At 53.1% G+C, this 24,893-nt stretch overlaps 1 protein-coding gene and 1 long non-coding RNA gene across 4 annotated transcripts in view; one reads left to right on the forward strand and one right to left on the reverse strand.

Moving 5' to 3' along the window:
- The first annotated feature begins 44 nt into the window (after window positions 1–44).
- Window positions 45–4,658, forward strand: LOC133257605 (uncharacterized). The gene is made up of 2 exons (XR_009739615.1): window positions 45–471; window positions 3,957–4,658. It is a non-coding gene; the product is annotated as an uncharacterized LOC133257605 (long non-coding RNA).
- Window positions 4,597–24,893, reverse strand: part of ZER1 (zyg-11 related cell cycle regulator) — a 30,186-nt gene continuing 9,889 nt past the window's right edge. For 2 of the 3 annotated variants that reach the window (XM_061433746.1, XM_061433747.1), the window contains exons 2-16: window positions 23,297–23,547; window positions 21,867–22,017; window positions 21,007–21,443; window positions 20,566–20,742; window positions 19,197–19,311; window positions 18,905–19,051; window positions 18,391–18,564; window positions 14,963–15,178; window positions 14,003–14,044; window positions 13,724–13,843; window positions 12,736–12,851; window positions 11,922–12,110; window positions 10,781–10,878; window positions 8,058–8,160; window positions 4,597–6,287 (exon numbers count right to left, since the gene is read on the reverse strand). In XM_061433746.1, the coding sequence (XP_061289730.1) occupies window positions 6,230–6,287; window positions 8,058–8,160; window positions 10,781–10,878; window positions 11,922–12,110; window positions 12,736–12,851; window positions 13,724–13,843; window positions 14,003–14,044; window positions 14,963–15,178; window positions 18,391–18,564; window positions 18,905–19,051; window positions 19,197–19,311; window positions 20,566–20,742; window positions 21,007–21,443; window positions 21,867–22,017; window positions 23,297–23,454 (2,301 nt within the window). In that variant the 5' untranslated portion in view covers window positions 23,455–23,547 and the 3' untranslated portion in view covers window positions 4,597–6,229. The remainder of the gene's footprint in view (window positions 6,288–8,057; window positions 8,161–10,780; window positions 10,879–11,921; window positions 12,111–12,735; window positions 12,852–13,723; window positions 13,844–14,002; window positions 14,045–14,962; window positions 15,179–18,390; window positions 18,565–18,904; window positions 19,052–19,196; window positions 19,312–20,565; window positions 20,743–21,006; window positions 21,444–21,866; window positions 22,018–23,296; window positions 23,548–24,893) is intronic. The other variant, XM_061433748.1, reaches the window with a different exon arrangement.

The following is a 24,893-nucleotide window of genomic DNA, read 5'->3' on the forward strand; positions in this document are numbered from 1 at the left end:
AGGGCCCGTGGCCACCCGGGGATTGGCGGATACGGGCTGTGGGCGTGGCCGGATCGGGCCAGGGAGGCCGCCTATTGGGCGACAGCTGCGGTTTAGTAGGCCCTCGAGCCAACAGGTGCCTGAAGAAGCTGAGGGCGGGGCCGGCGCGCGCGCAGCCGGTAACTCCCCCAGCTCCATCCTCCACCCCCCCGACCTGAGCATTCAGGTAACTTTCAAAAACCGAGGTCCCGTTGCGAGTCCCGACCCAGTCCCGTTGGAGTTCCACCACCCGCCCCCAGGCCACAGCCTCACGCATGCGTCCCGGAAGATCCAAGTGTTGTGACTCCAGGTGGCAGAATTGCGCCCGCTTCGGAGATGAGATGCTCGAAGCCTCAAGAGAGGCAGGACTAGCCCAAAGTGACTCCGAGGTGATAACTTTACCTCCGTCTATTCATTTTCAGATTTTGCAGACAGAATGAGAGCAGAGTGGAGGTACGTGGTAGCAGATTCTGGCTATGAGGGGCCCGACTGGGTCACAGCCCTAAATCCCAGCACTGCCCCTTCCTACCTGTGTGCTCTTGGGCAAGTTACAAAACCACGCGGAGTTCTGTTTCTGTCTATATGATGGAGATGATAATTGTACCCCTCCTCAGGTGGTTGGAGGACTAAATATTGGAAATAGTGTCTAGTACAGGACTGACTTGTCGCCTCAGCTGTAAACCAGCACCTACATTGCCCAACCTAGGGTTTCAGGCTGATCTATGTAAAGTGAAAGTGAAAGTAAAGTCGCTCAGTCGTGTTCCACTCTTTGCAGCCACATGGACTGTAGCCTACCAGGCTTCTCCATCCATGGAATTCTCCAGGCAAGAATACTGGAGTGGTACCATAAAGCCTAGTCATTCACTACTTACATTCCTTTACTGTGTTCCCAGGGCCTTCCCCTTCCAGCCCTGCCTTTCCTTCTTTTCCTCCCACTGATACCAACATCCACCTTCCTCCATCAGATTAGTGCCCTCCTGGCTCCGCAATATACTCTTATGACATTTGTTGTTTTTGTCAGCTCAACATCCCTTTTTCTGTTGGAGAACTGGCTCCTGTGTGGATCTGGAAGAACTATGTCCCTCACTTATAGGGTGGTGGGAGAGAGACCGTGGGCCTGTGACTAGAAGGCAAACAGGGTCCTCATCTCATTATCCCCAGTGATTGGACCTAAGTGGTGGGCATGTGACTTGGCAGGGTCAATCAGAATCATTCCATGAGAGTATGCTATAGATGTGGAGAGAGAAAGGGGCATTCTTTTGGATCTCAAGCATGAGAAATAGGATATAATGGCAATTGGCAGCCAGTTTTATGCTATGTGGTGAGAGATTCTGGGAGAAGAGGAGGCCAACTATAAAGAGATGTAGAGATAACCAGCACTGAAGTAGGGAGTGAGAAACAGTCTTTTTTTTTTTTTTTTTTAAGATATTTATTTATTTGGGTGTGCTGGGTCTTAGCTGTGGCATGGAGGATCTTTAGTTGCAGCGTGAGGCATTTTTAGTTGCAGCATGTGGGGTCTAGTTCCCTGACCCCATGTGGGATCTTCTCGGACCAGGGATCAAACCAATGTTCCCCGCATTGGCAGGGGATTGAGCTCAGGCCCCCTTCACTGGTAGTGCAGAGTCTTAGCCACTCGACCACCAGGGAAGTCTGGAGAGATAGTCTTAAAAACATGGTCTGAGCCCCTAGATCTGACTGTTACTAAAGCTGATCTTAATACTAGATTCCCAGTTGCATTAATGAATGAAATTCCTCTTACCTTTGACTAACTTAGGTAAGTGTTTGAGTGTCTGTCACTTGCGGCTTTGTCTTAATCACTGCAATGGTTGCATGGCTTAGTGTGCCGAGTGGGGACATCTACTAATTATGGGACTTCCCTGGTGGCTCAGTGCTAAAGAATCTGCCTGCCAGTGCAGGGGACACTGGTTTGATCCTTGGTCCAAGAAGATCCCACATGCCTTGAGGCAGCTGAGCCCGTGAGACATAACTACTAAGCCTGTGCTCTAGAGCCCGAGACCCACAACTACTGAGCCCACATGTTGCAACTCCTGAAGCCTGCATGCCACAGAGCCGTGCTCTGCAGTGGAAAGCCCAAACGTGGCAACAAAGAGTAGCCCCCACTCACTGCAGTGAGAAAGAGGAAGCCCACACACAGCAATGAAGACCCAGCACAAACAAAAATAAATAAATTTTAAAAAAGAAACAATCCTGAGGATTCCATGAGTCAGCCCCTATGCTGGTGTCAAAGATTAAAATAAAGTTGCTCATTAGTTAAATTTGTAAGGACAGATTTTACTCAGTAAAATACTAAAATACCGCAATAGTATTTTACAATACTATTGCGGTAGGGAAGAGGATCCAACAAGAACTGAATGTAACTTTGATTTGTACAGAGGTGATTGGGTATTTTAAAGGGAGAATGAGGGAGTAGAGATGGGGGAGGGCAGGGGCTTGATGAGACTCAGGGAATTGAAGACTTACAAAGAGCGGGTCAGGGTAAATGCTCATTAAGCCAACTGTGTCTGCTAGCTGGCAGCAACTGAAGTTAGGCTTCTGTCCTCCCTTGGAGACTGGGAGACAAAGGCCTGATCCTTCCTGATGATTACATTTTAAAGGGATGGCTTTCAGGTCCTTGAGAAAGATGCTGCTGAGTTATAGGAGGTACAGATACACCTCAGAGGGACAGAGGAAGCATTCACAACTTTAAGCTGTTTTTAGTAAATGCTCTAAGAAAGGCTATTCAGATGTTAAACAGAAAATTCGTTTTTTTTTTTTAATATAATTTAATTTTTAAAATTTTTTGCTATGCTGAGTCTTGGTTGCTGCATGGACTTTTCTCTAGTTGTGGTAAGCAGAGGCTGTTCTCTCTAGTTGTGGTGTGCAGGCTTCTCATTGCCGTGGCTTCTCTTTTTGCAGAGCACAGGCTCTGGAGCATGGACTTCAGTAATTGTGGCACATGGGCCCCGTAGCTGCGGCTCCTAGGCCCTAGAGCATAGGCTCAGTAGTTGTGTGGGCTTAGTTTCCGTGGCACGTGGGATCTTCCTGGATTGGGGATCCATCCTGTGTCTCCTCCATTGGCGGGCGGATTCTTTACCACTGAATCACAAGAGAAGCCCCAAACAGTAAATTCTCTTGGCAGCCTGGAGGTTTCTTGGGCAGGCGCTTTAACAGGGGCAGGGAGGGGGGTCGGTCAGGTAGGGTCATCTTCCAGGTGTGATTCAGGGCTGTTAGAAACTCTAGGTGTGAAGTCAGAGGAGGGAGTGGATGAAATCCCTGGAGCTGAAGAGTTTGTAGTTTTCATAGGCCGAGGTTGAGGCCTGGTGGAGAAGAGGGCATGGAGCTGGCTCCAGTCTGGTCTAGCAGAGAATCTCTCACTGGGCGCTGGGGACACACCCACTTGGCACGTGTGGAAACAGGTCCACCTGATCTGGGACCAGTGCCTGGACTGTTCTTGGGGAAGAGCTCTCCACCGTTGGGTGTGGCCTCAGTACTACCTCGGGGGCATGGAGAGCACTGCTGAGAGTTACTCTGGGACAAATAGCCGGTGTAAACGCGGACTCTGCTGGGCAAAGCCCAGTCACCTCACGATTTGGCCCCGGCTCCTTCGTCCCCTCCTATTGGCGCCCCTGATCCTTCCCTCTGCTGTAGCCACAGGGGCTGCTTCATGGTTCTCCCTGAAAGGCCCTTCTCCTGGCAGAGGCCCTCTGTCTAGGACCCCCCTTTTCCTGGCCCTCTACAGCCAGGCCTGGCAGCCCTGTCTTCCTGCTGGATTCAGCTCGAAGGTCTCCCCTTGTGAGAAGCCTCCCCTGCCCGCACCGGGACACTGTCCCTTGCCTGCAGTCCTGCTGGCCCGCCCAAGGGGCCTGCTCTGTGTTCCCTCCTCCCTGCTTCTCACACACCATCATCATCTCGTATTTAACATTTGTCTCTACCATCAGACAGCCGTTGGAAGCAGGGACCCTGTTGGTCTGTGGCCAGCTGGACCCTCAGTGTCTGGGCACAGGGGTGTGGAGAGACCGCAGAGGAAAAGCAGGTGTTCCAGCCCCATCTGCTACTGCCGAAGAACGAATGCTTTTGAACTGTGGTGTTGGGAGAAGACTCTTGAGAGCCCTTTGGACTGCAAGGAGATCCAACCAGGCCATCCTAAAGGAAATCAGTACTGAATATTCATTGGAAGGACTGATGCTGAAGCTGAAACTCCAATACTTTGGCCACCTGACGCGACTCATTTGAAAAGACCCTGATGCTGGGAAAGACTGAAGGCAGGAGGAGACGGGGACGACAGAGGATGACATGGTTGGATGGCATCACCAACTCAATGGACATGAGTGAGTAAACTCCGGGAGTTGGTGATGGACATGGAGGCCTGGCATGCTGCGGTCCAAGGGGTCACGAAGAGTCGGACATGACTGAGCGACTGAACTGACCAAACTGCCACCTGTCCCCTTGGGCCGGGCCCACAAACTGACCCGATGCACCCTCCCGTCACTGCTCTCGCCCTCTAGGCCCAGTGCCCAAGCCAGCCCAGGCCCCCTCTCCATGGCCCCATCCCTTCCACAAAAAAAAGACACTCCGCTCTTCTCCACTTTGCACAAAAATGTATTTCTGTGACATCCCAAAGTACAGACATTTACCCAGGCCCCGGCTGGTAAAGCGATGCGATGTGAGCTCTGCCTGGGGTCTGGCACAGGCCATGTGAGCATGGAAGGGAGGGCAGATGGGGCCCGTGTGCTGAGCGGAGGGGCCACAGGGCAGCTGGCCTTACCCAGGGCTGGGGTGTGGGGGGAAGACCCCAGGGGGAGAAAACCGGGTGCCTCTCCCTGGGCTGCTCATCCCGCCTGTTCTGTCTGGAGGCAGGAATGCCAGGAGAATCGGGAGCACAGGCCCAGGGAAGGAGGGACGAAAAGCCACCCCTTAAGGGCCGCCTACAGTCAGCTCTGCTCCCCGGCCCCTTGTTCCAGTCAGGGCCTCCTCCCTGCTGTCGGTGCCATGAGAAGCACCGGAGAAGCATCAGAGTGATGTCAAGGGAGGACAAGTTGTTTTTGAGATACATTTGTGTGTCTCACACACTTCTCTGAAACCCAGTGCAGAGGTTTCCAAGGGGAAGCCTGGGGGCAAGGCGGGAGAGGGTGGATGCTGGTCTGGAGGTGTCTGCCTGTGGCCGCCAGGGAAGGCTGGCGTGTGGACCCCCCTGCCCGCGGGAGAGGTGTGGGCTCCTCTGGGCCACGGGGCAGGCAGGAGCGAGTGAGGCAGGCTCAGTTCTGCTGGTGGGGTGCCTGGGCACCGTGGGGGCTGCAGGCTGATGAGGGGTGGGGAGTGAGAGAGCAAGCCCCTGGCCCCCGGAGCTGTTGGCTTCCAGGGCGGGAGGCGGGTGGTGGGGTGCGTAGGTTCCGGGTATGTTTGGCGGAAGGGGCAGTGGAGTCTGCCCAGATTCTGACCAGCCCTGGGCTGGGGCCTTCCACAGCCTGGGGCCTGGTGGGAGACTAGGACGCAGCCTCCATAGCAGCGTGGCCTCAGGCAGGCCTGGCCAGAGGGCAGCAGAGCCACTGGGCGCCTTGAAGGCCCTCTGGGGCTGGGACTGCCTGGACCGAGGCAGGTACGGCTCACTTCCTCACCCCAGAGGCCCACAGCCGGGAGCACCAAGGCATTGGGGAGACCCAGTGGGGTTAGTTTTTAATCCCCAAACCCCATCAGCTGCACCGAGGAACCTAGACGGCGTTCTCGGGCTTCGGTGGGTGGGTTAGGAGGCTGGAGTGGGCTCTTGGGGGCCCCACTGCCTCTCTGAACGGGAAGCGAGGCCAGGGTCGGAGATTACAGGGCACGGGCTGGACACTCACAATGTTAGAGGCATTTAGTCTGGCAGGGGTGGGAGTGAGTGTGGCAGCGATGAAGGCTTTGAAAGTAGGGGCTTGAGGATGGCCAGGGAAGCTGCAAGGACTCAGGGGGTTATTTCTTTTGTTTTTGTACAGAAATCATACACACAAAACTTCACACTTCCTAACCAAAAAAAAAATAATATATATATATATATATATAATATATATATCTCACTAATGTTAAGGAAAAGCGTCGGTTGTGCAAAAGTTCCCCTGTGTCCCTTCGTCCAGTGGGAGGCTCCCCGGGGCGTGGGGATCTGCCAGCTGGGAGGCTTGAGCGCGCTTCCTCTCGACCTCGTGGTCCAGAGCAGTGGCGGGCCATGGTGGCGGAGGCCTTATCTGGACGTGTCCATGTTCTCCTCTTTAAAGTTACTGCAGTGCTCAATAACCTTGCTGGAGACAATGGGAGAAAGAGGATTGGAGGGTGGGCTTGCACTGGGGTGGGCTCAGCCCCTCCCAGCTGATCAGGCTGCTGGATTTGTTGGCAAGTGTTAACCATCATGCTGACACTGAATGAGATGATGTGTGCCGAGTGGCTGGCAGAGTGGCCGGCGTGTTTGGGGTACCCAGGAAATGGTACTTGGGGCCACGAATACTTTCAGCCCCCTGTCCTCCCCCTCATACCTTCCCATGTCTCAGCACCAGGGCATCTGTGGTCAGGGGCTTCCCTGAATCAGCTCAGGCCTGACCCCCAAAACCTTCTGATCTTTTTCAGCAACATCGTCCTTCACTTTTTCCCTGCCCACCCAGGCCTTTTTCTTCCCCCGAGTCTACTGGTGGTCCCCAAACTGGCTGCACATGAGGTTCACCCAGAGATCCTGACCCAGCAGGATCTGGGCAGGTCTGGGTAGGGCGAGGGCAGCTGTCCTTGCCCAAGTACAGGGGCTCCACACCCTGCAGGGGCAGGTCCCAGTGCAGTGCTGGGAACCACCCCTCATCCTCAGACCTCCAGTGTCTCTCCCACTCTATCTGGCCCTTGGGAACTGCTGTCAGGTGTCATCCTGAACCCTGGACAGCCTTCCCACTCACACTAAGCCTCTGGCTTGGTGGGGGGAGTGGTGTTCACTGCAGCCTCTTTGTGCCAAAGAGGCGCCACACTGCCTTTTAGGAGTTAAGGGACGCCTGGGGTGGGACAGGACTTGTGGACTTCTCCTAAGCACCCTGCCCTCAGGCTGGTCAGCTCAGGTCCTACAAAGATTTCAAAGTGGGTGGGGTAGGTTACGGGTCAGTCTTAGCCAGTGCTTCTCAAATCTCCTAGAAGCTCTGTTGACAATGCATATTCCCAGGCCCACTGCCCAGACACGCTGGAAAAGAAAATCTGGGGTAGGCCCTGTACATTTTTAACAATCTTTTTAGGTGATCCTTTGGGGAGATTAAGTTGGAGAACCACTCATTTTTACCATTCACAAACTCAGACAAATCTGTCAATTAAATGTTTAAGCAGTGCCTTTTGCCAAAAATAACTGCAGAAACAGCCAGTGAGTCCTTCTCTGGGGAGACGCTGAACTCCAGGCGCCGCCCCCCCCACCCCACCATGACAGTTTCTATTCTACACTGTCTTTAGAACCAGGGTAAACTTAACTACGTCCCCTTCTAGAAGGGATCCTGGAGGAAGCGCGGTTGTCACTGATGATCTCGATACACAGCGCCCCTAAGGGTCTTTCTCGTGCACTGATGGCTGTGAGACTCCAGTAGATGATAGCTTAGACCCGGAAGTGAAAGCCACGGCGCAGTGGAAGGCCTGTGTCCAGGACCTGCACGTTCAGAGACGTGCGCATTCTGCCCAGCCTTGGAGCACGTTTCACCACACTGTGTCCTTTCTTTAGCTGGAATGTCTTTGGCCAAAAATAAGGACAAATTCTGACCTGACTTGCTAATGCCCAGGGATGAGAGGACGGGATTTGTTGGGAATAAAGGAAAACAAAACTTACAAATGCGGGCAACGATGCTGTTCACAGCTTGATCATCTAGTTTCTGGCCACGTGGTGGCCATTACGACACTCAGGGAGGCCCCAGCTGGACATCAGTATGCTGTCTGCCTCCACTCTCAGCTCTGAGTCGCCCCTGGGAATGTTAGCCATTCCCAACCACGAGAGGGCCCAGCTGTGTGCCCTTGGCTCCCCCAAGTCTAGGCTCCAGGCAGAAACACTGCCAGTCTCTCACCGGGCCATTTCCTTGGTCTCCTGCCGCGCGGTCGCCATCTTGATCATGTCCCTCAGGAGGGGCATCCCACCTTCTTTGATCAGCAGAGGGCAGTACTTGTCCGCTGTGGGGGGGCGGTGAGGGCAGACAGCACGTGATCAGGGTGGGAATTCTATTAGCCTATGGCCCCGAAACCCTCCCCTGCTCTGAGGACGGCCCCCCTAGGACGGGAGATGAAGATGTGGGCCTCAGTGAGGGCGCGGCTGCAGGAGCCATGTTGGCCCGGCCCCAGGGCCAAGTTCCTGAGGCCACCTGGGGGAAGTGAGGGGTGAATCCCTTGGGAAAGGCTCTTCCCTTCGCTTAGTGGTGGCATTTCCCCCCAAATGTCACCCACTCCAGCCCCTTCTATTCTCTGAGAAGTGTTTGTGAAAACAGGGACTTCCTAAGCACTGCCCCCGGGGTGTCTTGATTCAACAGATTCAGGAACCTGTATTTATGTGCACTTTTAACAAAATATCTCCAGGGGATTCTGGGACCCGGGGCGGAAACTACCAGGCCTGCCCACCACAGAGCTTCATGGTTCACTCCCACAAAGAACATTCTAGGGCTCGGGATCCAGGGCTGTATAGACACTTCAGGGAGAACATGGGCATTTCAGTGGCTTCTAGCAGCTGTACAGTATACTATGATATACTGGAACTATTTTTTATCATCTCCATTTAATGATGAAAGAGCTGAGGTGCAGGGAAATGAAGTAGCCCACTTGAAGTCACTCGAGAGGCCTGTCTGAGAGAGTCCTGGCTCAGAGCTCTTCCCACCTGCCACGCTGCCTTTTTGAGGTAAGGTGCTACTTTTTAGTAAGACTAACCTCAAGGAATAATAAAAAAAATTGGCTGAGCTGGTATGTGCCAAGTGCTCTTCTCGGCATTTTACATGTCTTATTTCACAGCAATCCTATGAGGTAAATACTATCATTAGCCCATTTTAAATATGGGGAAAATGAGGCCCAGAGAGGTTGAGAAACCTGCTCAAAGTAGCACAGGCAGTCTTCCCCCAGGGCCTGCCTTTTTTTTTTCCTGATTTGTTTATAAATGTTTATTGAAATGGAAAGCTGTTTGCTCATCTCTCCCATGAGCATCCATCCAGCTGCCTGTCACCTGGTAAGGTATGTGACTGCTGCTGTCATAAATGCTTTTGGAATCTTCAGAATAACAACGTATCTGCTTTTGCTTTAAAAAAGTCCTTGTTCCATGCCTCGCAAGCCAACTCTTCTCTTTCAGTTCAGTTCAGTTCAGTCGCTCAGTCGTGTCTGACTCTTTGTGACCCCATGAATCACAGCACACCAGGCCTCTCTGTCCATCACCAACTCCCAGAGTTCACCCAGACTCACATCCATCGAGTCAGTGATGCCATCCAGCCATCTCATCCTCTGTCGTCCCCTTCTCCTCCTGCCCCCAATCCCTCCCAGCATCAGAGTCTTTTCCAGTGAGTCAACTCTTCCCATGAGGTGGCCAAAATACTGGAGTTTCAGCTTCAGCATCATTCCTTCCAAAGAAATCCCAGGGCTGATCTCCTTCAGAATGGACTGGTTGGATCTCCTTGCAGTCCAAGGGACTCTCAAGAGTCTTCTCCAACACCACACTTCAAAAGCATCCATTCTTCGGCATTCAGCCTTCTTCACAGTCCAACTCTCACATCCATACATGACCACAGGAAAAACCATAGCCTTGACTAGACGGACCTTTGTTGGCAAAGTAATGTCTCTGCTTAACCCTTCTCTTTACACCTTTATATAAAAGGTCTCCCAAATGTTCACTCCAAACAAGCTATCCATGGATAAACACATATATGCAGGAACAAAACAAGTTGGTCTGAACACATCAAAGTTTCAAGTCTACCCCCTTCAATTTCCACCTAATTCTGCGGAGGGCCTGCACTCTCATCCCCTCTGCCTGCCAGTTAACAGGACTGAGTGGTATCCAGGCACCAGGGCTCAACACTTTCCACTGGTTCTCTTTTCCCATCAACCTTATGAAATAGGCATTATCATCTCCATTTTACAGAGGAGAAAATCAAGGCCCAGAGAGATTAAACTACCTGCCCAAGATCACATAGCTAGCAAAGCAGAGCACTAGGGGAAAGCCTGGCCTGCCATCAGAGTCTCTTAGTGCTATTCCCTCCTTCTCCTCTCCCTGAAAGGCACTGAGCACAGGACTCGGTCCAGGCTCTTCTCAGGGAGGGCGGGGCACTCTTGGAGAAAATAAGTGAGAGTTGTTCTCAAGTTCTCTCCTGTCCTCTCGGATGTCTGTTTCCTCAGGGGTTAGTTCTGGTTTGGGTTGGTCTTACCCTGCCTTACAGAAGGCACAGAGATTTTTATTTTCTATTTTTTTGGTTGCGTGGTGCAGCAGGCAAGATCTGTTTCCTGACCAGGGATTGAACCTGTGCCCCCTGCAGTGGAGGCATGGAGTCTTAACCACTGGACCACCAGGGAAGTTGCAGCGTGGAGATTTCTGACTATTCACTCATCTGAAGCAGGAAATAGTAAGAAAGCTGCGTGTGTGGGGTCTCTGGATGGGCCTGCCAGGCCTGCTTCTGCCGATGAGGCAAGAGCGAGCCATGCTGCTGGGTGTCCCACTGATGCCAGAAAGAGGTGACGGGGGTGCGCAGACACTGACGCCGGCTCTCACAGCGCTCCCACCCGGATCATCGTGGATGAGGGAGCCAAGGGCCGGGCGGGTACTCACGGTAGACAGACACCAGGTTGTAGAGGGCCCAGGTGGCCCAGTGCTGGCTGACAGGCGAGATGCCCTGGGGAAGGAGGCGGAGAATTGGCTCAAATGACCTGCAGGAAGAAAAATCAAGGTCACTTTTGATGCTGGGCATTGGCAGGGTGCACTGGGGGCTCCTCCTTGCTGGAGGAGGGTCTCATAATGAGCAGGCCAGCAGGATGGAGGGGACACAGTTGGAGACAGGCATATGGTCCTTCAGCCCACTTCAGGCTCCATAAGGAGAGCTCCCTTGTGAGAGAGGTCATGAGCATGAGGGAGGGAGGAGGAACACAGATCAGGTGGTGCAGAGATGGCGGCAGGGGCAGGGAGGAGAGCCCCAACCTGGGCCGTCGGGGTGGAGGACACTGGGAAGAGAAGAGATTGTGACTGCACTTCCCATCATGGCCTTCTACACGCCATCTGCAATCATGGTTCAAAAGCTTGCAAGATGTACGTTCGACCTCCATCAACCCCCTCCCCAGGGGGAAGGGGAAGTGATTCTACTTCCTCTCTCCTCTGAACAGACAGTAATTGGAGCGTGGGCAAAGCCACGAGCACGAGCCTGTTCCTCCCGATATGGGTTTTCAGCTTCAGTGTTAATCACTATGCCATGGTCCGGGCGCATATAGAAGTGACTCAGTTATACAATAGGGAAGGAGACCCATAGCTGCGACTGGAAATTCAATCACGTGATAATAAGACTTGATGCCAGCTGGACGGAGGTAGTTAAATCTGTGCACAGAAAACTGCAGGAAGGAGAGACGCCAGAATGTTAGGGGGATGCTCTTTTCAGGAATGAATGGTTTCTGTTTGTTTCCTGTTGTTTATGTATTTTCTCCTTTTTTTTTCCTCTCTCACAACTGAACATGGATTGAACACCTGTGAATGGCAGGCTTAGCGTACACAGGTGCTGATGTGAGGAAAAAGGCACCAAGCTGAAGAGGTGAGGTATGCGCCTTTACACACACACCTCATGGACCACATGTGGGCTTTCCATGGACCACACCTCAGTTATAAAGACCCAACTCAGGACTAGAAGGGCAAGTAGTGCCGACCACGCCTCCTTAGGAAGGAGCGGCCTGTCCCAGCACTGACCCCACGTCCACAGCCCCCGCACCTGTAATTGATGTTTCTCCGTGAGTTGATGTCCCAGCTCTGGATGGCTGCCCACATGCGCTCCTCCACCTCCTCCCGCTGGGGTTCACAGATGCCCCAGGCTTCGGGCCCATCAAACATGATGTGGGAGAGGACGCCGCAGGCATTGTAGGAAACCTCAATTCCATCTGCCTTGCTCTCCAGCAGGTTGCTACCAAGAATGGAGAAAAATGGAGTCCTGATCCCCAAGGCCCACTTCAGATACAGGCTGCTGACTCCAACTCATAGATTAGATGCCAGAGAGACTATTGGTTTCTTTATCACTTATTATCCACACCAAGATAGCATTTTTTTTTTTTTTTTTGGCTGTGCTGCACACCTTGTGGGATCTTAGATTCCCTTCCAGGGCTTGAACCCAGGCCCTTGACAGTGAAAGTGCTGAGTCTTAACCACTCAACTGCCAGGGAATTTCCCATGACTTCTTTTTCATTAAAAAAAAATTTTTTTTTGGCCATGCTGTGTGGCATGCAGTATCTTAATTCCCTGAAACAGGGATCAAACCCACACACCCTGCGTTGGAAGTGTAGAGTTCTAACCACTGGACCCCTAGGGAAGCCTCCCCCAAATGACTTCTAAAGGGAATCTGAGGTCATTTAAGATATCGCTACAAGGGGACCATTTATGGCGGGTTCAAGGGATAAGAAACCACACCATACAGTGAAGGTGACATTCTTAACAGAAACCTAAACTGATAGCAGTTGCTACAATTGAGCACTGATTAGAGCTCTGAGCATCCTGGCAGCCAAGGCGAAAAGGGAAAGGAGCAAAGTACCAACCTGAAGACGCTGATGAACTGGGAAGTCATTAGCTGGGGCCGTAGCTCCTTCACCTCTGCCACATTCCCCAAGAGTCCCAGCATATTCCGATGCAGCTCCTGCTTCTCCGGGAACTCCTGGCAAGATAAGAGCCATTGGGTCAGAGCAGTGAGTACCTGATTTGTGTCTGATGCTGGTGACCTGGAAGCTTTATGAGCACCCATCCAGCCATTTCTGCTGGACAAAGAGAGGGTGCAATATGCTGCCCTCCTACCTCGTAGTACACCTAGGACAGTGCTACGTATACACTACAAGGGATTGACATGGTGGGGCTCCATGCCACAGACTCAAAGGCTGAGTGCAGAGCTGACCTATAAAATTATGAATGGGACAAACATGATTCTATTTATCAAAACTCAAAATATTAAGCTTCAGGGAATCCTTTTGGAAACTAGAGCAAGAAAATAATGAGTTTTAGGATGAAGAGGTCATCCTACTGGACAGAATTCTGTCCAGCTGACACCCCAGTGGACTCCGGTCAGACCTGGGCAGTTGGAGTGACCACACTGAGAGAGCGGTTTGGGTTTTTCCTTGGAGTGTGTGTTGTCTGTTAAGTCACTTCAGTTGTGTCCGACTCTGCAACCCCATGGACTGTAGCCCACCAGGCTTCTCTGTCCGTGGAATTCTCCAGGCCATACTGGAATGGGTTGCCATTTCCTCCTCTAGTGGATCTTCCCAACCCAGGGATCGAACTCATTTATGTCTCCTACGTTGTCAGGCAGGTTCTTTACCACCAGCGCCACCTGGGAATTCCCTTGGAGGGAGGGCTCTAAGAGAGGCCCAGCCAGGCCGTCTGGGTCAGGGAAGACCTCCACAGCACATCCTGGGCTGGTGGGTCTGAGTGGGCCCCCACTGCCCTTCCATTGGAACCACGGGGAGAGGGTAGCTGGGGGACCTGGGGACAGAGGAGAGGCCGAGTGGGGTCCGGCTGCTGCTGGAGAGGCGTTACCTTCAGGCAGTCCAGGAACAGCTTCATGCCGTTGAAGTTGAGGAACATCTCGCAGTTGTCGGGCGTCTCGTCTGTGATGTTCCACAGGGCGCTCCAGGAGAACTCCATCACCTGATCGCACTGAAGCGGGGAGAGGGCTCAGCACAGGTGTGCCGGGACGGGCCCACAGGCACCCAGTGAGGGGGGTGTTCCCTGGACACAGGCACACACCCCCAGGGCAAACCAGTCCCCTCTCAGCCGAGGGGAGGGGGCGGGTGGCTCCACGAAGATTCGACTTACTATCTTGTCCAGCAGCTTCTTCTGAATCAGCTTCAGCATGGTCTGTGGGCAGAGAACAGAACTTGAGGGGGGGCGGGGGGACCAGGGCTTCAAGAGCTACTGTGTCCTCCCAGAGCCAAGATGGAGGAAAGAGTCAGTTACTCCATTCCTGTTAGTACCTCCTGACGAGACCACATCTGCCTCTCTAGGCACTACCCTGGTGGCCCAGTGGTTGGGAATCCGCCTTCCAAAGCAGGAGACGTGGGTTCGATCCCTGGTTGAGGAACTAAGATCCCATATGCTGCAGGGCAACTAAGCCCGAGCACCACAACTACTGAGCCTGCCGCAGCTAGGAACCAACACAGCCAAATACATAAATATTAAAAAAAAAAAAACCCTGCCTCTCTATTTGGGAGGCTGTTCGAAGAAGTGCAACCCACAGACCTGGTGCTTAGCATTAGGAGGCCTGGCTCCATCTTGACCCGCCCCGCTTCGGGCACCTCCCACCCTGTGGACTTCAGCTTCCCCAGTGATGATTGAAAGGAGACTGGAGGTGCCTCCCTCATTCTTCCCTTCCCTTCTCCAGCAAATATTGATTATCTCCCCCATTGTGTGCTGGGTCCTGTGCTAGGAAGTGCTGGGTCAGGATGATGGAAGGATGTTGCATGGTGTCTTTCCCCATGGAGCTCACACCCAGGGAGGAGGCTGATGTTAAACAGCTAGTCCCTCAGATACTTCTTTAATCTCATCTGGGAAGACTTAACAGGGGCACCTGGTCTGAGCAGGCAGGAGTACAGTGGGACCTCCCGGGACAGTGGAGAGGCTGGGAGAGAATGACAGAGAGTTCTAGGTGGAGGAAATCTAGGGTCAGAAGCAATGTTCACTGCTAGGATGTGAATCCCAAATCCACCCTTTCAGCAGCGGGGCTCTGGAAGAGAGAGGGAGGGGAGGAGGGAAGGGCAGTCCCCCCGCTACACGCACCACAACAAAGCCCATCTTGCCCACGGCCTCCTTGTGGTCGTTGTCCACCTGGCAGACCAGGGCGTTGCACAGGTGCACGGCGATGCGCTGGATCGACTCGTCCTGCCGCGTGGGGTTGAGGATGCTGAGCAGGAGCTCGTTGACGCGACGGTACTGGAACTCCAGCTCCTCCGGGATGCTGAAGTTGCAGAGCGTCAGGCAGCAGTTCCGCTGGACCTGGGTGAAGCCAGGAGACAAGTGGAGCACAGTCAGGGGTGGCCCTGGAAGCTGGACCCGAGAGTCTCTCTAGAAGTGTGGGATCGTCCAGAGCTGTGGCAGTCCAGGAAGGCTTTCTGGAAGAGGAGAGAGACTAAGAGGCCATTTATTTAACATTACAGAAAAAAGTGAACTATAATATACAGAGTGGTGGGTGTAAAATACCAAGGAATAGTTTTGCAAATAATTAAGCAAGTGAAATTTTCAGCAACCATGGAACCACCATCTGGGTCAGGAAAAAGGACACTGCCAGCAGCCAGAAGTCCCCGTGTGTCCCTTCCTAATCATAAGCCCTCCCTGCGAGATGGCCCTATCCCGGCCGTTGCATATGAAAGATTCTCTAGCAACTTGTAGCTTCTTGTCCCACTGCAGCTTTCTGAGATCAACCACGTTGTCGTTAGTAGGTGAAATGCATTTCTCTTTTTTTCATTTGCAGTGTAGAATCCCAATTGATTCATCCAGCCCACTGCTGGTGGACATTTGGGTAGACTTCGGTGTTTGGCTACTTCATGGCAGCCACGTGTATGGGCTCCTCCAGGGCCACCCACAAGTGGGGTGGAGCTTCTGGGCAACAAGGTGTGCATGTCTTCAGCTTCACCAGGTAACTCCAGAATGTTCTCACAGTGGCTGTACCAGTTTACACTCCCACCAGCAGCACAGGAAAGTTCCGGTTGCTTCACCTCCTTGATTTCTTTTTGTGTTATCTGTGGGTTATTTTTTTTATTTTCATAGTATTCTCAGCACATTTTTCTCATAATTTAACTTCCCACCATCCTTTCTCATTAAATACTGGAAGTTCACCACACTTCATTACTTATGTAAATTAGAGAATATTACCAACCCAGGTTTGATCCCTGGGTCGGGAAGACCCCCTGGAGAAGGGAATGGCGATCCACTCCAGTATTCTTGCCTGGAGAATTCCATGGACAGAGGAGCCTGGTGGGCTATAGTCCACTGCGTTGCAAAGAGTCGGACATGACTGAGCGACTAACACTGCCGAACCCTTGTTAACTCTGTCCTTCCCCCCATGATATACACACATTTTTTGGGAAAAAATTATTTTAAATTATAGAAGCAATACTTACTCAATGTGAAACATTCAAATAACATTATCCGAGCAGAAAGTGAAAGTCCCTCACTTTATTCTTCAGAAGTAATCCCTTTGTGCACCAAAAGTTTGGTGCACAACCATCAAGATTTCTCTCCCATGGAAATAGAAATATGGGGAGGGGAAGGGTGAAAGAGGTTTTATCCACGTTGGTCCAGAAGGTCTCTTCACTTGTCCACCCACAGGGTCATCCCTGTTTCCATGTTAGGATGTACAGATTGACCATCACATCCCATAATGTGAGTGGATCTAACACTACTTTGCAGGGCCAGGCCCCTATTGTTGAAAGCTTTTGGTTTCCTCTGACTTCTATGTATCAAAAAGGGTGACTGTGTATACATCTTTCCTTTATGAATATCTCTGAACTGTGGAATACCTAGGCCAAAAGGTAAGTGCGCTTACAGTTTTGCCAGGTTCTGCCAGCTGCCCCATGAAGAGGCTGTCCGATTCATACCTCACCCGTGGAAAGCGGGAATGTGTTCTTCCCCTGGCCTTCGTCAATGGGTATCATCAATCTCCCCAGCCAATAGTGGTTTTTGTTAATTTCTATTTCTTTGAATGAGTTTATTAATTTGAAAATCTTCAACTAGCACCCCGGGACCTCCCTGGTGACCCAGTGGTTAATCTGTGCTTCCAAGGCAGAGGACACAGGCTCAGTCCCTGGTTGAGGAACTGAGATTCCACATGCTGCATAGCACGGCCAAGGGGGAAAGAAACAACCCTTTTACCTGATGATAAAATCTATCTCAACAAAGGAAAAAGTCTGGAGTTGGGAGTCAGTGGGAAAGGGGGCCTCCTCATTCCTGCAGAGGCTGCATCCCCACCAGAGCCTTTCTGGAGGACTGCAAGAGTATATACCAAATGCTTTAAAAATACACAGGCCCACTGCTCCAGCCATTCTCCTTTTAGACGAGTCTCATAACAAGCATGGCTTACATGTATTCAGCAAAGCCTAATTTGAAAGTGCAAAACATGGGGACTTCCCTGGTGGTCCAGTGGGTAAGATTCTGAGTTCCCAATGCAGGGGACCTGGGTTCAATCCCTGGTCAGGGAACTAAATCCCGCATACAGCAAATGAGATCCCACTTAATCACAACTAAGAGCTGGCATGTTCGAATTTAAAAAAAAAAGAAATAACAAAACGTTAACAGCAACCTAAAATGTTCAACCGTGGGGCTGACTCAGTCAATGCAGCCCACGAACTCAGGGGAGCCTCTCCCACTACTCCATGGGGATGGAGCTTGGCCACAGCCTCCAAGTCCCCAGCAGAGTCAGCACCAGGGCAGCCTCTCCCTGGGGGAGGCGCTGCACACGTGCTGACATCAACAGTTGGGAAGCTGAACTATTAAAACCAGCTGCCCCGGGGGAGGAGCGCTAGGATAGGCACTTTCACTTTCTAGTTAGTCTGAGACATTTTCTGTTACTTAAATTTGTTTTCCAAGCATCAGGGAGCTCACTTTTTGTCATCAGAAAAAAAACATGACTTTTCAAATTTTGTTGTAAAGTGTTTGTTGATATGGGAGATATTCATATTCACAAGATGCTGCTGAAATGAAAACCCATGTTATAAGACAAACAGGGTGGTCCTGTTTACTCAATAATTACGAATAGACTAAAAGCCAGAAGGATGTTAACGGTGACTATCTCTGTGTGCTGAAATTATGGCTTTTTCCCCCCTCCTTTATACCCATAATTGTAATTTTTCTCCAGTAAAAACTTGATTACTTTTAAAACAAAAGCAGCTATTGAAAAAAAAAAAAAAAAACACCCAGCCAGCAGAGCATTACTGGGAAGAAGGGCGGAAGAACAAGCAGGAGCAAAGGCCTGGGGCCCTGGGGGAGGGCGGGGTGGGAGACAGACTCGGGTGGGGCCAGCTCAGGGGGCCCTGAATGCCCGGTCCCAGAGTCTGGGAGTGATGCCCCGGGAAAGGGGGGTTGGGAGGGGGGCGGACAGAGCCAGGAGAGAAAGGGGGAGAGCAAGCATGGCATCCCAGGGATTGGCGAGCCTACTGGCAAGGCCGGGACACAGGGCGAGGGGCCAGAGCGGGCAGCGGGCAGGGGCTCACCGTCACCTCCTGGTAGGACTCCATGCCGTTCAGCACCACCTGGATGACCTGCCGGCGCAGCCTGACGCTCTGCTCTGAGCGGTACTCGGAATTGGTCAGGTAGAAAAGGGCGGCGCTGCCGGTCACCTGGATGTTCTTGTCATACTTGTGGCACTTGAGGGCTGTGATGACCAGCTGTACCAAGACAGGGCACGGGCCGGGGGTTGGCCAGGCCTGCTGCATGTATGCAGGGACAGGCCTGGGGTGGGGTGCGGGGGCTTGGACAGGTCCTCTGGGGCAGGGCTCAGCCCGATCCTGCTCCCTGAGGGCAGGAGTTGGGGTTGGGGGACAGAAACTGGGGTCGGCCATGGTCCTGGGACAGGGTCAAGGCTGGGCCAAGGGAGGTGCTGAGAGATGGGGTTGGGCTTCGGGGGGTAGGATGGCCAGTATCCTGGGAAGGAGGAGGGGGATGGTTGAGGAGATGGGGGAGAATGAACTGGAGACCCTTGGAAGGCCCGCCAGGGTTGGTGCTGACCTTCAGGGCCCGCAGAAGTTGGTTGCAGCGTTCGATGCGTGCGATGTCGAAAAGCAGGTTGATGGCCCGTGAGGTGATCTCCGGCCGGTGCTCCGTGTAGGCCTCGATGGCGTTCAGCACCTGCTCCTCGTTTTTGTCACCACTCACCTGGAGATGGAGGATGCTCAAAACATCCCGGAAGTGGCTGAGGGGCGGGATGTCTGATCCTAATTCTATCTCTAATCCCAGAACAGACACCCCCTCCCTTGTCCTGGGGCGCCCTGGTCCTCCCCTCCCCGTGCCCCCCTCTCACTTTGTACGCCGGAATGTGCGTCAGGCGGCACAGGGAGGTCTCGAAGAGCCCAAGGAACTGCAGTGGCCTCTTCAGGGCCCGGAAAGGCATGATGCTGCTCTTGGAAGGCTCGATGCTGAGGGGAGAGGGTGCTGGCATCAGTGGCGTGGGGCCTGTGGCTGCCCTGGATTCAGCACAAAGGAGAGCCTCTCCCTGGGGGTGGTGAAGCACATTTCCTTGGGACCCTCTGCTAGGCCCTCTAGCCTTGTCTATTTTTCATTTTAAAGGCATAGGGGACTTCCCTGTCTACTGGTTAAGATTCTGCGCTTCCACTGCAGGGGGCACGGGTTTGATCCCTGGTCAGGGAACTAAGATCCCCCATGTCTCGTGGTGTGGTCAAAAAAAAAAAAAAAGGCAGGAGACAGACATAGACCCCACCTCTTGATGGGAGGGTGACAAGGTCACATTGTAGAGAACACGTGGGATGGGAGATAACTGTTGCAGCCAATCCTGCTTGCCGTTCCAGGGAGGGCGTGTCACCTTTAGGTTCCCGAAACAGCCATGAATGGACATGCCCATCAACCAAACTCCATTCCAGTCTAGGTTGGGGGGAGGGCTTAAGACCAACGACAGTAACGGGGGACATATGTATACATATAGCGATTCACTTTGTTGTATAGCAGAAACTAACCCAACATTTTAAAGCAATTATACTACAATTAAAAAAAAAAAAACACACCAGGGACTTTCCCTAGTGATCCAGTGGTTAAGACTCTGCCTTGCAGTGCAGGGGAGATAGGTTTGATCCCTGGTTGGGGAACTAAGATCCCACATGCCCAGATGCTGCAACTAAGACCCAACACAGCCAGATAAGTAAATAAATATTAAAAAAAAAAAAAGACCAAAGACAGCTAGAGGGGGTTCTGAATCAGCTCTCTCACCCGACCAACCCGGGGTCCAGCCTGTCAGCAGTAACACCTAACGAGTGGTGGGAACGGCGGCCTCCCATGAACACCACCACACGGCTCAGCCCATTTGAGTGCTGCAACCTCCCAGTCACTCCCCGTGCTCGTACCTCCAGCCTTTGCACATGCTGTTCCCTCTGCCAGAGCGCCGTGGTAAACGTCTTCTGGCAAACTCAAGAGTGAGCTTTCGGCACAGCCTGGATGCCTTGCCTCCTCCTCCTTCCTTCTGATCCTCGAGGCCACTCCGGAGCCCCGCATTGCCCCTACCGCAGCCCCAGTGATAACCTGCCTGTCCCCACTAGCTCATACCCACTCGAGAGGGCCTGATTTATTTCTTCCTCGTCAGCACGGCGCTTGGCAGAGGGGTGCCTGGTCAATGCTTGTTGGATGGCACCCACTCGCAAACAGGGCAGGTGGGGCCCCACCTGGTCTGTCCTGCTTCCTCGTCCATCTTGGAGATGCTGCAGTTCTCCAGGATCATGTGGCCGGAGATGTCCAAGGACATCAGGTTCCCCAGCTTCTGCACGAAGAGGCTCAGCACCTTGCGAGTCAGCTTGAACTTGTAGTAGCTGGAGAGGCGGTCTCGGGAGATGTCCAGGTGTCTGGAGGTTGGGGCGGGGTGGGGGTCACGGGTCAGGAGCTGGACGCAGACTGGGGCTGCCTCGTAAACTCCTGCTGCTTCAGTCCGAGGTCCCTGCTACGGCCGACCCAGGCGCCCTGAACAGCCCTGATCCAGCCGGAACAAGGGGCATAAAGCATGGGACTGTCTCTTCTAGCCCCATGTGCTCCCTGGCCGGGGGCTCAGGAACCTTCTGGGACTGCCGACCCCCACCTCCCCGCGGCAACCCCGCAACCTCAGAGCTCACCGCAGCTTGTGCAGCTGGACGATGACGCGGATGTGGTCGTCCGACAGGTCCATGTTGTAGAGCACGAGGGACACCAGGCTGTCTTTCCACTGGGTGAGGAAGGCCGCATCGCTCGTCTGGATGCCCGAGAGGTCCAAGGCAGCCAGCGAGTTGAGGGGCCGCAGCAGGGACTCAACGGGGACCCCGTCGATCATGCGGCCCAGGTTGAGGAAGCGCAGGCGGCTGAAGCCCTCGAAGGTGAAGTCCTTGACCAGCACCTGGCAGGTGGGGTTGACAAGGCACTCGTCTTCACAGCCCCCGGGGTTCTCCTCCTCGTAGAAGATGTTGGCGCAGCCGAAGAGGCTCAGGGATACCAGGGTGTGGCTGAAGCTCCTTAGAGTCTGCAGGCTCTTGGCAGACAGCTTCTCACAGTTGGTCAGGTACAGCTCCACCAGGTCCTGGCGGTGGGTACAGCCCCGTCATCACCTCTGCCCATGCCTACCCTGGCCCTGGGCCACAGGTAGGATTGGGGAGGGGTCTGCACAGTAGGAAGACCCTGGCGGCTCAGTGGTAAGATGCCTGCAGAGCAGGAGCTGCAGGAGATGAGGGTTCGATCCCTAGGTCAGGAAGATCCCCTGGAGGAGGGCATGACTACCCACTCCAGTATTCTTGCCTGGAGAATCCCATGGACAGAGAAGTCTGGCAGGCTACAGTCCATGGGGTCACAAAGAGCTGGACATGACTTAGTGAGTACACACGCATGCACTGCACAATAGGAAGGGCGCTGGTGGGGCCTTGGGATTCCTGCTCCAACTCCCTGCCTGCCTGTCTCGGGGCGGCCTCCCGTGGCCATGCCCGGGGCCTGAATGACCGGGTCTCACCTGCTTGCGAATGGCCTCCAGGTCCTGGTCTTGCACCAGGTCCTCGCGGAGGTGGATGCGGGTGAGGCGGGTGCTGCGGGGATCGGAGAAGAGGCTGAAGAAGCTCTCGTGTGGTTCAAAGTTGCAGGCGGCGTTGACCAGCTCCACGTACCTGGGAGGGAAGGAAGCCTGGTTCAGGGGAGGGCCCCTCGCCCTCCCTTCAAGGCCCAGCACAAGCCTCCCCTGCCAAGGCTTCCCTGATCATCCTAGCAACAACCTCCATCTCCTCCTCCTCATGGTACCTGGTTGGATCCTGAGCACCTGACCAGTGAGTTTAAGGGTGGCCCCAGGACCCAGGAGTCCAAAAGTAACTGGGGATGAAGGGCCTCTTATCACTGGCAATCCCAAGCTCTTCCCCCCTAAACTGTAGACACTTCTGTAACAAACACACACGTCTGCACTCCCTGTCTTCTTTAAGCCAGCTTCTGATTCCTTGATCAGCCCCTCTCAGGACCCCATCCAACAGCAAGACTGAGCCGAGGGGTCTGGAGCTCTGAGCTGGGTATAGGGCAAGCACTCAGCAGTAGTTCTGCTGAGATACCAGTGGAGGCAAGAATCCTGGCCTGGTGGGAAAAGCTGTGGAGTCAAACACTCTAGAATCTAAATCCTGGGTTGGATGTTCACTACCTGGGCAACTTCACACAAGTAGCTGAACTTCTCCAGACCTCAGTGCCTTTACCTGTAAAATGGACGCACTTCTGGTCTGCAGTGTCTAATCTAGTGCCCAATCTACATTAGATACTTAGAACATTTTTTACGAGCTGGGCTCTTGGGTCACACACAGGTTCCCACTTTTATAGGCAACTTTCTGGGCTAACTGTTTCCCTCTGGGGAACCTGGACAGAACCCCGAGCAGTCAAGCATGGATATTACTCTTCTAGGAGTCTCTACTAGTGTGGAGATCCTTGGAGAAGCCACAGAGAGCGTTTCCGAATGATCTCATCCCTGTTCAGGGGTCAAGCAGTCAGGCACTGGTGCGTAAACATGTAATACGTGTTCAGGTTCACAAAGAGACATGTGTGCACAGGCACATGTACACACACACATGCATGGACACGTGCACACACACACACAGGACAGCAAGCAACTCCTCCATTTACATAAGAAGTTTCTACATCCTCTTAATCCAAACCGGCAGTTTCACACTCAAACCTGCCCTGTACACCAGAAACCCACGTGTGGGCACACACATTCTTTTACACGCACACCCCGCCACACACATACCAACATGTGCAATTACAACTTGATGGATACGGACAGGTATCCAGTGCTCTCCTGCACCCACGGATAGCCACGTGTGCGCACACCCCCAGAGACACACACGGGACTCCCAACCTCTCCGCACATACCCATGCCAGGCTTGGGCCCCCCCCAGCCCTGCGCCTGCTCACTCGTTGACGAGCCGGTCACAGATCTCGCTGGGCAGGAAGATGTCTGGATGCAGCCGCAGGGTCTCCTTGTCCAGCAGGCAGCCCAACGTGCCGTCCAGGTTGCGCAGGCAGAAGTCGGTGCAGAGGGCCATCAGGGACTCGGGGGTGTCGGACGCCATGCTGGGGGCCGGCAGGTGGGCCACACTGGGACGGGGCCCCCAGGGGCAACGGTGACGCTCTGATAATCACAGGATCATTGGCAGAGCTGCGGCCTGGGGAAGGGGAAAGAAGCTAAGCGAGCCACGGGCAAGGGCCAGGACCCCAGCTGCCCTGGGTCCGTCCACTCTCTGAGTAGTAAAGCTGAGATGCCTGGAAGGCACATATAAATTGAGCAGTTTAGGGACTTCCCTGGTGGTTCAGTGACTGAGAATTTGTCCTCCAATGCAGGAGACACGGGTTTGATCCCTGGTCAGGGAACTAAGATCCCACAAGCTGTGGAGCAACTGAGCCCGTGTGTCACACAACTGAGCCTATGCTCTAGAGGTCACAACAAGAGAGAGGCCCGCACGCCAACATGAAGACCCAATGCAGCCAAATAAATAAGCAAAAATTAAAAACAAAAAAAAACAAATTTAGCTGCTTAGCAGGGTCGGGGCCCGGGACTCCTGCCTCCTCCCTCCCCTGCCCCCCTGCCCAGCCCCGCTCTGATGTGCTACCATCTACCCATGATTTGACCTGTGCAAAGAGCAGGGGGCCTTGTCGGAGCATCTCCGTGACTTCCCAAAGTCTGTGGGCTGAAGTCCGTGTTGGGGATCCAGCACTTGGGTGGAGCTGACAGGGGCTTTTGCTAACTGCTACACTGGGGTGTCCGCTACTGTCTCACCTACCCTGTCTAGAGCTGTCATGGTGGGGACACTAAGTGTGTGCCAGGGTTTAACAGACAGGGCATCACTGCATCTCACCGGATACGATTCGGAATGAGGGCTCCTCCCGGGGGGGAAATGCAGATACATGACCACAGAGAAGCTGTACATTAATGTTCAGCGTGGTATGATCCTGAAGCGTCAAAAATGGAAACAACTCAAATGCCCATCAACTGATGAATGGATACACAAACACGGTATAACCATGCCATGGAATTACTCAGCGGGAGCGAGGTGCTGATGCACGCATAACAGTGCACCCCGAAAACGTTCCGCTAAATCAAAGAAACCAATCACAAAAGGCCACCTAAGGTATGATTGCATTTGCATGAAATGTTTGGCCAAACCGGCAAACCCACAGAGGCAAACCCACAGAGGCACGGGTAGATCAGCGGTTGCCTGAGGCTGGAAGGCTGGGGGCTGGTGCAGGGAAACGGGGAGTGACTGCTAAGGGCTGTGGATTTCTTTTTAGGGGTGAAGAAAGATGTTCTAAAATTGACCCTCGTGACAGTTGCACAACTCTGTGAATAGACCCAAAACCCACTGAATGATTTACTTTAAACGGATGAACTGGATGGCATGGGAATTACAGCTCAATAAAACTGTTATTAAAAAAGCAAGGTCGCGTCAGAGAAGCACAAAGGCTATATGATATCACTTACATGTGGAATTTAAAAAATAGAATGAACTAGTGA

Source organism: Bos javanicus, chromosome 11, assembly GCF_032452875.1.
Source record: "Bos javanicus breed banteng chromosome 11, ARS-OSU_banteng_1.0, whole genome shotgun sequence".
Lineage (NCBI taxonomy): Eukaryota > Metazoa > Chordata > Mammalia > Artiodactyla > Bovidae > Bos > Bos javanicus.